Raw genomic sequence first — 14,521 nt, 5'->3', positions numbered from 1 at the left:
TATATATATACTACCTATACATATTATGGTATAGGTATATATATATATATATATATATTATATGTATATTATATATATATATATATATATATAGTATATATATATATATTATATATATATATATATATATATATATATATATATGTATATATATATATATGTATATGTATATATTATATATATTATATTATATGGTATTATATATATGTATATATATATGTATATATATATGTATATGTATGTATATATATATGTATATGTATATAGTATAGTATATGTGTATATATATATATATATATATATATATATATAGTATATATATATATATATATATATATGTATATATATATATATGTGTGTTATGATATATGTATGTATATAGTATGTATATATATATATGTATATATATGTATGTATATATATGTATGTATATATATGTATGTATATATATGTATGTATATATATGTATGTATATATATGTATGTATGTATATATATGTATATGTATATATATATGTATATGTATGTATGTATATGTATGTATGTATATTGTATATGTATGTATATGTATATGTATGTATGTATGTATGTATATATATATATATATGTATGTATGTATATATAATGTATGTATGTATATGTATGTATATGTATATAGTATTGTATGTATATATGTATGTATATGTATATGTATATATGTATGTATGTGTATATATGTATGTATGTATATGTATATGGGCCATTCTACCGAATTGGTGCAAATTGACACTTCAAAACTTCTTGAAAAAAGTGTGTTTTTTCCTGCAAGCTTTGTAGCCATAAACATAGTAGAACATCTAAGGAACACTAATCTACTGATTGGACACTTTAGTTTCTTAGCATGTTTTTATACAGTTTCGAAATGTTTTCTCTCTCCCAAAATGTGGTCACTACCGAAACACAACAACATTTGATATAAAAAATAGGTTTTTTAATAGCCTATTCTGATTTTCTGTACATTAACCTTCTAAATATATTTTTTATTTTTTTTAAAGACAGTTTCACGGTTATATTGATTGGAAATATAATTTTAACAAAACTATAAGAGTGGTTTATCAAATGAAATGCATTTTGAAAGCAATATTTCTCTGTAATTGCCATACATGCACTGATACAGATTTGAAATTCAAGGATTCATTAGTTTAAATTTTTATCTAACTAAATAAAATTATGTCATCTTTTCTGATAACAAAACCTATTTTATTTTTCTAGAACATTATTTGTTTCGGTCGTGACAGTAATGTTTCGGTAGTGACATCCATATTGGATTGCCTATATTTTGTGTAAAAAAAAAGTAATTAGTTAGTCAAAAATGATTGGCATTATGAAGTCAAAACATACAGCACAAAAAATATCTAAAGCAACACCACATAAAAGCACTTTGCACTGACATTACGCTGAAGAGATGGCGGATAGTTCAGACCTTAAAGGGATGCAAGATAGCCGATTTTTGCGAGTTTTATGTGTATCGTGTATATTTTATGTGTTTATGTGTATATTGGCCAATATGTGGCTGCTGTGTTCACCGACATTATCACTGCCATTATTTACAGACAGAGTGCTGGAAGCCACAAGCGATTGCAGGTTATGCGACTAAAAACAAACAACCTTTCCGTGACAACATTGAAAGTTCAGCCTAACAGCTGATCATATCTGGACAAAGCGGGTTTTTATTTCTATATAATTTTTTATTTATATTTATTTGTAGTAGTAAAGTGCTAGAAATCAATATCCTTTGCTGATAGTTTCTCATCATTGTGGAGAGTGCAGTTCATGGTTCCATAGAACCATCACCTGTTTGTACTATTTGTTAAATATAGTTTTTTAAGTTCAATAAATGTTACTTTTTAAATTGAGACATTTATAATGTAAACTGAGTGAGCAAAAGCAGTATCGGCTCCAAGTATCGGCTCAAGAAAATCGGCAGCCTGTATCGGTATCGGCACAAAAAAAATCCATATGGGTCGATCCCTAAAAAGAACTATACACACAGAACTGTCTTTTAACCATCTTCCTGTGTTTTTCCTGTCTTTTCCTCCATTCTTTTCTGACATTTCTTTGCTCCCTGTCAGATAATTCTTTGATACTTTTCAGCATCCCTTCTTCCATGCATTTCTGATTTCGTTATCTTTCCTTTTTTAAGTATTCTTGGTACCTTTCTGGGTCATCCCTCAATCTTTGTCTGTATTTTCTCAGTCTGTCCGCTCTACTTTCATCTTTCCGTCTAAGCATTTTGGCAATTCCTCTCTCTCTGTAGCTATCGCTACAAATTAACCAAAGATATTTACATTTACATTATTAGTGTGAGCCTGCCCTGTCTACACTTAACAATGACATGCCAATTTACAATGATACTATGTGCTATCTGTTATGTCAATTATATAAAGCAATCAGTCAAAGTCCCGCTAAATTATCGCAGAAAGTTTTCCTAGAGACCAGAGGTAGAATCATATAGCCTTCATTTATCTCAATAATGAGTCAAGCTACTATGAATTACATTTATCTGGCCTATTTCATTTTATCTTAGTTTGTAGTCCTAGTCAAATCACATACAACATTTAAGAAATACGACAAATCATTTCTACTGAAAAAGAATATATGTGCACTTGAAAGTTTCTATTTGTTTATTAAAATAAAGAAACAAGTGTCATTTTGTCACTACCGAAACAATCACGTCACAACCGAAAAGTCAAAACATGTTTCGGTTGTGACTGTTTCGGTAGTGACAATTTAAGCTAACTTTGATCCTACTGCTAAGATGCTAATTAGTACGTAGTAAGCCAGCACAGTTCTCGACATTGAAACATGAGTAAAACCTAAATGACCAGTAGAAAAATTTTAAAAAAATTTATTAATCATTAAAAATGTGTGATCGGTAGTGACATTGATAAATGTCACACACTGATTTCCAAACTTTTGATCACATTTACTTCAAAACCATGGGACTGATCTAATCACCATGCCACCACGAGGGAGTGAGGCACAGACAAAGTTTCTGGTTCAAAATTGAGGGGAGTGGCTTAAAGCAGTATTATATTATTGACCAAACTATGCAATGTTTCGGTAGTGACGTGAAAATGCGGGACAGTGTTTTTTTTACATGATTATTCATGATTTTTACTGAAAATATCCAATAAATATATTTTTGGTTTTAATTTACAAAAGTATTCAAAATGATACTTCTTTTAAAAAATGTAAAAAATTATTAAAAAATTATTTCATATTTTTTTTTCTATGGTGAAATTCAGACCTTGGGGTTTGGGACAACCACCTCTCAATTGAAAGCACCATATAAATGATGATATTTTATATATAAAGCCTGCAGTTACCTCAAATATTACTTTGGGTTTTGATTGCTATTTGCTTATATTTTTTATTATCAAAAAATTTCCTACGTTAATGCTTTTTAAATTAGTTTTTTGGTTCCGGGACAGCAATTTGCACGAATTCGGTAGAATGGCCCATATATGTATGTATGTATATGTATGTATATATATGTATATGTGTATGTATATATGTATGTATATATGTATATATGTATGTATATATGTATGTATGTATATATATATATGTATGTATGTATATATGTATGTATGTATGTATATATGTATGTATGTATGTATATATGTATATGTATATATATATGTATATATATGTGTATATATATGTGTATATATATGTGTATATATATGTGTATATATATATGTGTATATATATGTATGTATATATGTGTATATATATATGTATGTATATATGTGTATATATATGTATGTATATATGTGTATATATATGTATGTATATATGTGTATATATGTGTATGTATATATGTGTATGTATATGTATGTATATATGTGTATGTATGTGTATGTGTATGTATGTGTATGTATGTGTATGTATATATATATGTATATATATATATATGTATATATATATATGTATATATATATGTATATGTATATATGTATATGTATATATGTATATGTATATATGTATATGTATATATGTATATATGTGTATATGTATATATGTATATGTATATATGTATATGTATATGTATATGTTTATATGTATATGTATGTGTATATGTATATGTGTATATGTATGTATATGTGTATATGTATGTATATGTGTATATGTATGTATATGTATATGTATGTATATGTATATGTATGTATATGTATGTGTATGTATATATGTATGTATATGTATATATGTATGTATATGTATGTATATGTGTGTATATGTATGTATATGTGTGTATATGTATGTATATGTGTGTATATGTATGTATATGTGTGTATATGTATGTATATGTGTGTATATGTATGTATATATGTGTATATATATGTATATATATGTATGTATATATGAAGCTACTGCTCCCCTCAACTCAAATCTACGTGCGGCTAGGGGCAGGACAGATGTCATGTCAACAAGATGGCCGCGGTTAGCTACTTCCGGTGTTTGCGATTAAGTCGTATAATTAGACAATTTATAGGTACTCATTAATTGTAGTATTATGCATTTTGTCCAATCTGGATTCTGACTCCCTTCCAAAACCAGTCCGCAGTGCTCACCTTTTTCTGCCAAGGCTTAAACAATGGGATTTTAGCTGCTTCCTTTGTATAATTATGAAATGTTACTATATATGACGGGCTTATCAAGTTCATCATGTGTATTACATAAAATAAAACAAACTACATTATAACAACAGAAAAGCACACATTGTTTTTCCTGGAAAGATTTTCAAATGTAAATTTAGGGTACAAATAACATGGTAAAGCAAAAGAAATATCACAATGAGAAGGAAAATGTTTATATAGTTCAGTTTTATTTGATATCCCTTCAATGTAATAACATAGAGCATACTACATTCAGTGTGTACAGGGAGCAATGCCTCAGCAACATGCTACACAATAAATAGTAACATTAAAGTGGGAGGAAAAAGAAGGGCATCTGTTAGTTTCTCTGAATGAGATGGGAAACTGACGTCTTTGAGTAAACCTTTTTCCTGTGTTTAGCAATCCAGGACGTAAAACTGTTATTCAATCATGTTAATGCCATATACAGGAAAAGAAACAAAATTCCAGTCCCTTCATAAAATTTACAAAAATCGGTGGAGACCATACGCCCACAGTGCATTTCCATTTCTGAATTAAGAAGGAATTTAAACACATAGCTTGCTGGGCTCATGTCGAGATGATAGCTGCAGTCAGTATACAGGTATTGTTGAGTACACAAAGCAACACTGCTTAATATATGGCTGACTTACCTGACTAACTCTGGCCAACCTTTCTATGATAATTCAAGGTCTTTGGCTGTACCCTCTACAGCAGGGGTCGGCAACAGGCGGCCCGCGGGCCAAAAGTGGCCCGCCAGCAATATTTTCTGGCCCGTCGGATTATTTTGAAAAAAAAAAATGTGAATTTTTTTTTTTATCAAATACTACTTTTATTTTACAATAACAGTTTACAAAAATGGCCACGTGTATCATTCCTTCATTTTTTTTTTAAATCAAAACCAAAAAGAAAATAAAGAGAAACGATTTGTTTTTCTATTATTTATTTCCTGAACTAAAATCAAACGCCTTTTTTTCCGAATGTGCGCTCAGATCAAAAATAGAAAAATGAATGAAAACGGGTTCGGACAAATTTTAATTGAACACCTTAGCAGACATATACCAATGAAATAATTTAAAACAGATCAGGTACTAACAGATTACATTTAATTAAGGGTTTTAATAGCAACCATGCTTTCCTGTAGGTCTCATTCGCTTACAGTCCGACTTTTGAATTTGTTCATTATTATTTTTCGCGTATAACACACTGATAAATAATATGTATTAGATAAAAAAAATATTTGCATTAAATGCTGCACAAAACTCTTCCTCTAGCCCAGAGGTCTAGCCCAAAAATGCGTATAATAGCTACGTAATAGTTTAATCTTAACGGGCCGCTGTTTCTCGTTCTCTTTCTCTACCAGCGCATCCGCGATCATAACTATAATAATTGCAAAGGTATGAATTCATGAATCATTTGCAAATTTACCTTGCAAATCATGTCAATGGGTCACGCGTGAAGACATTAAACTCCTTGACATCGCAAATGACTGCAGGCTTTTAGAAACCACAACAAAATATGATACAAAATTAACTCTTTTACTGCAGTAATATTTTAACTAGTTCACTTTTAACGTAGATTTGAAAGGAAACAGTCCTGTGTCACTATTAAAAACATATGGTAAACGGGAGTCTCCATGCCTGGGCGCATAGCTGCAACTCCTTCTTCTCATCGTCTCATTCACTACTCTTTTTTTCTCTTCTGTTCTGTTACTTAACTTGGGGCTCGAGCCCGACCTTAAGGTCCGACCTGCCTTCGAGAACTGCAAGTCAAGTTCGTTTACCGTTAATTATTAAGACTAAATGGGCAGGCAAATTCGTTAAAAAATTAAAGTAATCCGCCAAAATATGGTTTTACATGTCTATTAAAATAAAGCCATTATTAATTTTCCTAACGCATAGTTCTTTGATCTTTGCATCCGTTTAATACGCTATACATTTGGCAAAGGAGCAATTTGTTTGAACAGCAACTCTGCAACCAACAATGGTTTCGGTTTATGCTGGTAAGAAATTTGACTGAGAGGCTTTGTCCTTTTTAATTTATTATTTATATTTCTTTTTTTTTTCTCTGCTGACAGTACAATGTTAATATAATATTTATATTGGCACGAACACAATTTTGGTATAGCATTTATAATTGTTATAGGTTACTTCATCTCTCTCTTTTCTTTAGAGACATTTGAATGTGAGATTCTGGAAACGAGATCTAACGTTAAGTTTTGCGGAACCGTCAGGTCGGGAAATAAAGCAAGTGAACACAAAGTGTATTTTAAGCGGTTTACTGAATAGAATCTTGTGGGAGCTGGACAAAAAAAAACAGTCCAGCGCAGACCTCCATTAACCTTAGGTGTGTATGTGTGTGTCCCGTATAAATATTAATAAAAAAAGAAATAAAGTTCAAAAGTTGGACTGTAAGAGTCTTTCATGAGAGCATAAATGCCTGTAATATGTTACCACTATAGTAGCCTACTTGGTCTGTTTAAAATGTTTTTATTTGTCTAATCCAGTAATTCATTTTTGATCTGAGCACACAATCAGAAAACCCGTGGTGGTTATTTTTTCATTTTTGTTTTTAATTTGAAAAAACGAATGATACACGGATCCATAACCATGTTTTTAGCTACTTTTAATGCTGTCTTTCGTCTTTTAAATAGGAAATAAAGACAATGTTTCTTGACAAAAGATCAGATAGCCTATACTAGGCTAATTCAAAATAAGACACGTAAGTGTGGGAACAGCAGCTGGCCCGCCATCTACTGGCTAAAAAAAATATTGGCCCGCGGCCAAAGTTACTTGCCGACCCCTGCTCTACAGCATGTAGACAATGCAAAAATGAGACAATGGGACAATGCCAAAATGTAAAAAACAAAGCCTTATAAAAACAATCAATAACCCAAAAATAGTCAGAAAGTCCCCCAAATCAGACAAAGTAAACATCGGTTTTAAAGATTATTAAATGAAGCTAATAAACAACAACATTGCTTTCCCAAATGCTTTGGAACTGCTTCTTTATGCTAGTAAGATAAAACGAATAACTCAGTTGGCCCTCAAACAAAACAAGACTGCAAGACATTATAGTGAGATTACACAAATTATTGGTTGTACCAAAATGAGGCTCTGTTTTTGTTACATGTTCACCAATGGGTAATGAAATAACATCTCAATCTATTAAATGGTTAACAAAACAAAACATAAAATGCAGTGTAATTGTTGTTGCAATAAATAATCCTGAATTTAAGATTCAGGAATTCAAGAACAAGTCTTAGGTCATTGCTCCCAACGGAACTTTAGAATTTTGGGGCTGATAAAGCACAGCAAAACCGTTTAGTCATTTCTTTTAGCTTTTTGATAACTTTAACCTTGATGTTCCATAAAACTTTGCCATTACAGCCGTTTCCTCTTCTCTGTAATTAGGTGGCAGAAACTTAATAAAAGACAATATAAAAGAAAACTTTCTATTCTTATATCTGTCAAATATTCAAAATTAGTGATATGAGATGGTGCAACTATGAATTCATTATTTAAAACTTTTGCTTGGTTAATTACTTCTTGTTTAGGCTTGTATTTTAAACAAATACCATTTCAGATTTCAACAAAATCAGTGCTGAGAGACATGCAAAGGATAATTTCTCAAGAACATAAACATCCACTAAATAATGACCTTCAAGATAAGCTTTGACCATTATATGACACAAACCAGAGCTTTGCTGGAAGAGGACAGAACATAATGTGCAAACCAATTCAATTAAATGATATTGCTGCCTCATTGTCGAAACATTTCTATTTCTCTCAGATTTCTTCTTGTATCAACATTTCTTTCCTTTAACCATTCAAAAAGGGGTGGAGTCATTCAAAAATAACTATTCCCAGCTCAACTCCCTGTGGCAGAAAACATGTTCTCTGACCACCATTACTGCTTTTTACTACAGTCTTTCATCTCACTTGCTGCACCAACTGGACTTAATACAGCCCCTCTGTATGTAAACACTCCCATCAGTAGTATTCAGTCACTGTTGTCATAGGACATGATTGAAAAAAAAAGAATTTTTATGGTCTTAGAATTAAGACCATAAAAACCTGAATACAGTAATAACACCCAAGTGTTATTTTAACAAATTCTTTCTGGATTCTTAAAGAAATCACACAAACATAACATTTTCAGTCTAATTTGGTTCTAGTAGAGTTATTTCAGTCTAATGGTTCAAGAAGTAGCAGACACCCATTTAAATTAGGAGATCAGCAATAAAAGAAAAATGAACAAATAGAGTTACAGAGCAACTAAAATTTCAGACCAACTCTTTCGGTCCATGGTTTCAAAAAGCAGCTTAACATCCCAGCAAGCAGAGAGCTAACAGACATCCAAAATCCAGAATCAGTTATGGACAAAGCTGCTTCTCAGAACCACAAAACAAAAAAGACAAAATAGAGTAATAATGTTTGGTCCTGGCAGACAGTGGGCCCAGCCCCCCATCCAGGAGTAAAGTCTGATACACTCAGCTCCCTTCGTTCATCTCTGCTGGGCCTTTGGGTACAAGCAGACTTATGCATCCTGTGGAGCTTGTAGCGCTTTTGATTACCTCTATCCATCTATAGAAACATCACAGTATGTTTTAAGCAGCAAATCAAACTTTCATTCAAATGATTTATTTACTTCGATTATAGAAACAAATTAACTGGTTCTACTGGATTAAGTGTGAATGAATGAATACAGTAGTTGACAACATGAACATAAAATAAAAGACTGTAATAGCTTTACCTTTCAAATGTATACTCACTCTCTGCCCTGAAAAAGTAAACATGAGATTTGAACTGCAGCTTGAAGACATACTCCTTATGGATGTTATCTGATTCCCCTGGGGTGCTGACTGTGTAACCTAGCAACGGCAGACTGGCCAGAGGAAAGTCATCCTAGAACAAATGCCATTCATTAATTATAAATTGTCTGGATGCTTTCAGGATAAACATCAAAAACACAAATGAAAGAGCAACTGTCTCTCTTCTAATACCTGGTGTGTCTTATAGAAGAACATGCAGAAGTTGGTGAAAACGACCCAGAGTTTCTGCCAGCCATTGCTGTTCTTAAATTTCCTCAGGAGGTAGCCAGAAAGCTGGTTCTGAAATGAGGTGCCAATAGGAACTTAGGAATTCAATTGCTACTGTACAACACAATGGCAACATGTAATTTAGAAAAGAACCAAAATAGGAAGGTTTAATAAAAAAGTAAAACTGTTTTAAATACCAAGAAAATGCTAAGGGAGACTGTGCCGATTTGTCAAATCACAAGAAATTTCTTAATTTTAAAGATGAAGTTCATATTGCCCCCAACAGCTTGGCATTACTTGCCAAATCCGTGGTATTTTTGGGACTGTTACTGCGAGAATGATGCTCCACATCCCTGAAGCTGGGTAAAAGGAATGTTTATATAATGGTTTCATGTATTTACATGCAATATATTTGTCATTATTGTATCTAACAGTAATGTTTTCTAAAATTAAGGAGAAATGGCAAAAATGTACTTTAGTGTCCATATTACACACATTGCATGTTAGGATAATAAAAATCAAAGTCAAAATAACAATGTGTAAACTGTTCCAGAAAATAATGTTGAACAGGATTTGCATATTATACTGCTATAAAAATTACTAATAAGGATGTTAAAAATGCAGTATTATCTGTTATTTTAACTAATAAACCTAATAAAACTAATAACTAATTAACTAATAAAACACAAAACAATGTGCCAAAAATGTAAATAGTATCAGACTGTGTGCGTTTAAGTCCTATTTTACGAAATGCTATACACTAAACATGATTTATTGTGTTTTGCTTCTTTAATAACTACACGTTGTTCATTTGTAACATCTCAATGTATCCATCAGTTTGGGCATTCAGAGAATTTTATAAAGGCGCTGGTATAATAAAGGCACCAGTTTAAAACCTATAAATTCATGAGGAACTCAGTATGTCTGAGTTCCTCATGAAGGTATTCACCTTATTTTCCACGACAAGGGCGGCGCCATTGCGCTCATTTTGTCAACGTACTTCCGGCTGCATATGATGAGCAGCTGAGGCAGTGGCTGAAGGCGACGCGTTAAACTTAAAAAGCTCACTCAAGCGCCTTTATGTATGTTTCTTACCAATTTTAACGGACGTGAAGCCGACTGAGGAACACCCTAATCCCAAGGAATGGTTCGACTACGATGTTCCTGTAACTTTAAACCACGCCGGGTGTTGAAAAGGTGGTCAGTTTCAGGTAAGCTATCTTAGCTAAATGTGCTCTTTCGCCTAACGTTAGATTTGTGATGTCCGTTCTACGAATAAACTTAAGATCAGTAACGTTAGTTATAAAATGCAATTATTTTGAATGATTTTTATTGCCCACCTATATTTTTATTTTAGATAAGACAACAATATATTATAGTACATTACATTCTTACAGTAGCTCACGTGATTCCTACAAGTTACCGAGATTTTAGATGCTAGAAGGTCAGTTCATTTCTCATTCAGATATTGATGATAATGACCTATTAAACGACATATTATTTAACACTGAAGTTAAGAGGTTGTGTGTATAATGTTACTGTCTCTTTTTAATGCATCTCTCTCACACACGCTGTTCTGTTTAAGTATGGATGTCATTTATATACTGTATTAATTCTCATGATGCAAGTTTATTTTAAATACTAACATAAAAATGTTTATGGTTATATTATTTTCACAGATGCATTGATGTTTAGTGATGCAATGGACAACTGTGAGGATGATATACAATCAATGTGTTCCTAAACTGTGATGCAGAAACAGAATGGGAGGATCAATCCGTCTCTGAACACAACTACACTTTAAAATCACAACTCAACCTGAAGCAACCTACATCTGATATGGGAAAACAACCTTGCGGTTTCCCGGACAGGGCTTATGCTGGTCCCAGGCTAAAATGCTTATTTGAGCTACAATAATTTAAAAACACCTTGTACTGACATACCTCAACATATATGAGTGCCATTGTTTTGTCACAAGATGTGGTTTGTTTGTAAAAACTAAAATGTCCTAATATAATTAAGGCCTAGTCCTGTAAACCCTGTCCGAGAAACTGCTTCAATGCTACTGCTTCATGTGTTGAGCTGGCACAAATGTACATATCTCTGCTGAGAAACAACCATCTTTGTCAGCTTTACACAGGGTTGAAATTGCATGCATTACACAGTCATTAAGCACGTCACCAGTACATACACCAACATTGTAAATGTTTACTATAACTGCACAACATCTGATTACATTGTAAAGGTTTAATATAACTGCACAACATCTGATCATTGTAAAGGTTTAATATAACTGCATGGCAGGTAACATCTTATCACATTGTAAAGGTTTAATATCACTGCATGACATCTGATCACATATGAAGATTTAATGTAACTTTACAACAGGTTACAGGTAACATCAGGTCACATTGTAAAGGTTTATAAAAATAACTATGGACTAAGAAACAGCTAACTTTTCAGCAAGACCACCCTGCAATAAATTACACAGCTTTATCAGAGTCATCAGGAGCTGATCCCAAGTGTTTATCTGGAAGCTGTTTGTGTATGTACTGGTAAAGTGCTTGGCGACTGTGTAATGCATGCAATATCAACCCTTTGTAAAGCTGACAAAGATGGTTGTTTCTCAGCAGAGTTATGCACATTTGTGCCAGCTCAACACATTGGAGCAGTTTCTCGGACAGGGTTTACAGGACTAGGCCTTAATTATATTAGGACATTTTAGTTTTTACAAACAAACCTTACAAAAAAACAAGACTGGTGCACATCTTGTGACAAAACAATGGCAGTCATAAATGTTGAGGTATGTCAGTAAAAGGTATTTTTAAATTATTGTAGCTCAAATATGAATTTTAGCCTGGGACCAGCATAAGCCCTGTCCGGGAAACCGCAAGGTTGTTTTCCCATATCAGATGTAGGTTGCTTCAGGTTGAGTTGTGATTTTAAAGTGTAGTTGTGGTCAGAGACGATTTGATCCACCCATTGTGTTTCTGCATCACAGTTTAGGAACATGTTGATTGTATCATCCTTACAGTTGTCCACTGCATCAACATCAATGCATCTGTGAAAATAATATAACCATAAACATTTTTTATGTTAGTATTTAAAAGAAACTTGCATCATGAGAATTAATATATAATGGCACCTATACTTAAACAGAACAGTGTGTAAGAGAGAGATGCATTAAAAAGAGACAGTAACATTATACACACAACCTCTAACTTCAGTGTTAAAATAATATGTCGTTTAATAGGTCATTATCAATATCTGAATGAGAAATGAACTGACCTTCTATCTAGCATCTGAAATCTCGGTAACTTGTAGGAATCACGTAAGCTACTGTAAAAATGTAATGTACTATAATATCTCGTTGTACTATCGTAAATATAAAAATATAGGTGGGCAATTAAAATCATTCAAAATCGTTGCATTTTATAAACTAACGTTACTGATCTTAAGTGTATTTGTCACAGGGTAAGCCTGCGACTGTGCCTGGACTACGCACACACATACACATGCACGTTATGCACATACACCGGTGTCATGTATAGCAGGCTTTTAGCCGACATATATTTATGTATGCATGGACTTATGTAACATTCTATGTCACTGTGTGGTAAGCTGGTTGTATAATGTCCTGTATGTAGTTTTATCTGAGTTATATGGAAACTAGTAAATATAACACGAATGCATATAATGACAGCATAATAGAATTGTTTTCGCATGTACTGAAATAAATCACAATCGCGAGTATTGGATTTAAATATTTTATTGAATACAGCGTAAGAGATACAGTTTCTGCTTACCACATTTGATGAGTCGTTTTGCCAAACCTGTTCAGTCAGACATGCAATCTATTTATAGGTATTTGTGTCTTCACTGTCTTGTGGCGCATGTTAGTGACGTCACTGGAAGAGTTTATTTTCATAGTTGTAAGACAGAAAGGCTTCTCCAGTTATTTGTTTTCATTACATATGTATTGTGTTTATTTGTAGAGATGATTTGTTTTTTTTGTGCATGTATGTTTATTTGTATTTAGTTGTTGTTTTGTTATTGTATTACAGATTCCTGTGAGGTATGTGAAAACTTGTACCCCCCCACGTGGTATGTTCCAAAGTAGGAGGAGTGAAGCCTATAAAAGGACTCCAGAAGGGTAGTAAAGGAAGATAAGGTGGAAGCGTCTTTGGGGAAGTGCAGTTTTTGCACATACAGGTCAGGTTATATTTATTGATATAAATTATTTTTGACTTTATGTTTGTGCAGTTTACATTTTGCTGTATCTAAGTATTTTTTGTTTGTTTGTTTTTTTTATGATATATTTATTCCCACCAATTCTGAGGGACTGTCACCATACACCTTAATAAAAACACTGTTAAACAAGACCAGCTGTTTCCTCTGTCCATTGGAACCTCTTACCGCGCAAGGCGTACCTAACAGTTGGTGTCAGAAGTGAAGCTTCATAACAGCTGAAGCCAGCAGTAAAGGAAACCTAACAGTTAGTGTCATACAGTGGTTAAAGTGACAGTGACGCAAAATGCCACCGAAGACCAGGGGTCAAGTGACTACAGAGGTGGAAACGGAAGGAGATCAAGGTGCAGTGGGTGGCACTGCAGAAGTTATCCAACCTGCTAAGGTCCCAACCAACACAAGTGATGCAGCTGTGACAGCCCTGGCAGGGATGTTTCAGTCCTTCCTGCAGTACCAGAAGGAAATGGACGAAAGGCAGGAGAAAGAATCTGCACGACGGGAGCAGCAATACAAGGTCCTCAATCATCAGGTCACACAGATTCAGATGGACGTGGAGCGTACCAGGCATAAAGCTA

General features: G+C 33.0%; 1 protein-coding gene across 1 annotated transcript in view; it reads right to left on the bottom strand.

Annotated features, from left to right (window-relative positions):
* Nucleotides 1-4,333: 4,333 nt before the first annotated feature.
* Nucleotides 4,334-14,521, bottom strand: part of farp2 (FERM, RhoGEF and pleckstrin domain protein 2) — an 870,640-nt gene continuing 860,452 nt past the window's right edge. The window contains 3 exon segments of the mRNA XM_065266701.2: nucleotides 4,334-9,243; nucleotides 9,413-9,564; nucleotides 9,663-9,770. Of these exon segments, the coding sequence (XP_065122773.2) occupies nucleotides 9,150-9,243; nucleotides 9,413-9,564; nucleotides 9,663-9,770 (354 nt within the window). The 3' untranslated portion in view covers nucleotides 4,334-9,149.

The sequence above is a fragment of the Paramisgurnus dabryanus genome, chromosome 7 (assembly GCF_030506205.2).
Source record: "Paramisgurnus dabryanus chromosome 7, PD_genome_1.1, whole genome shotgun sequence".
In the NCBI taxonomy this organism is placed as follows: Eukaryota; Metazoa; Chordata; class Actinopteri; order Cypriniformes; family Cobitidae; genus Paramisgurnus; species Paramisgurnus dabryanus.
The sequence above is the reverse complement of the archived record's forward strand: the minus strand, read 5'-3'. Positions and strand labels throughout refer to the sequence as shown.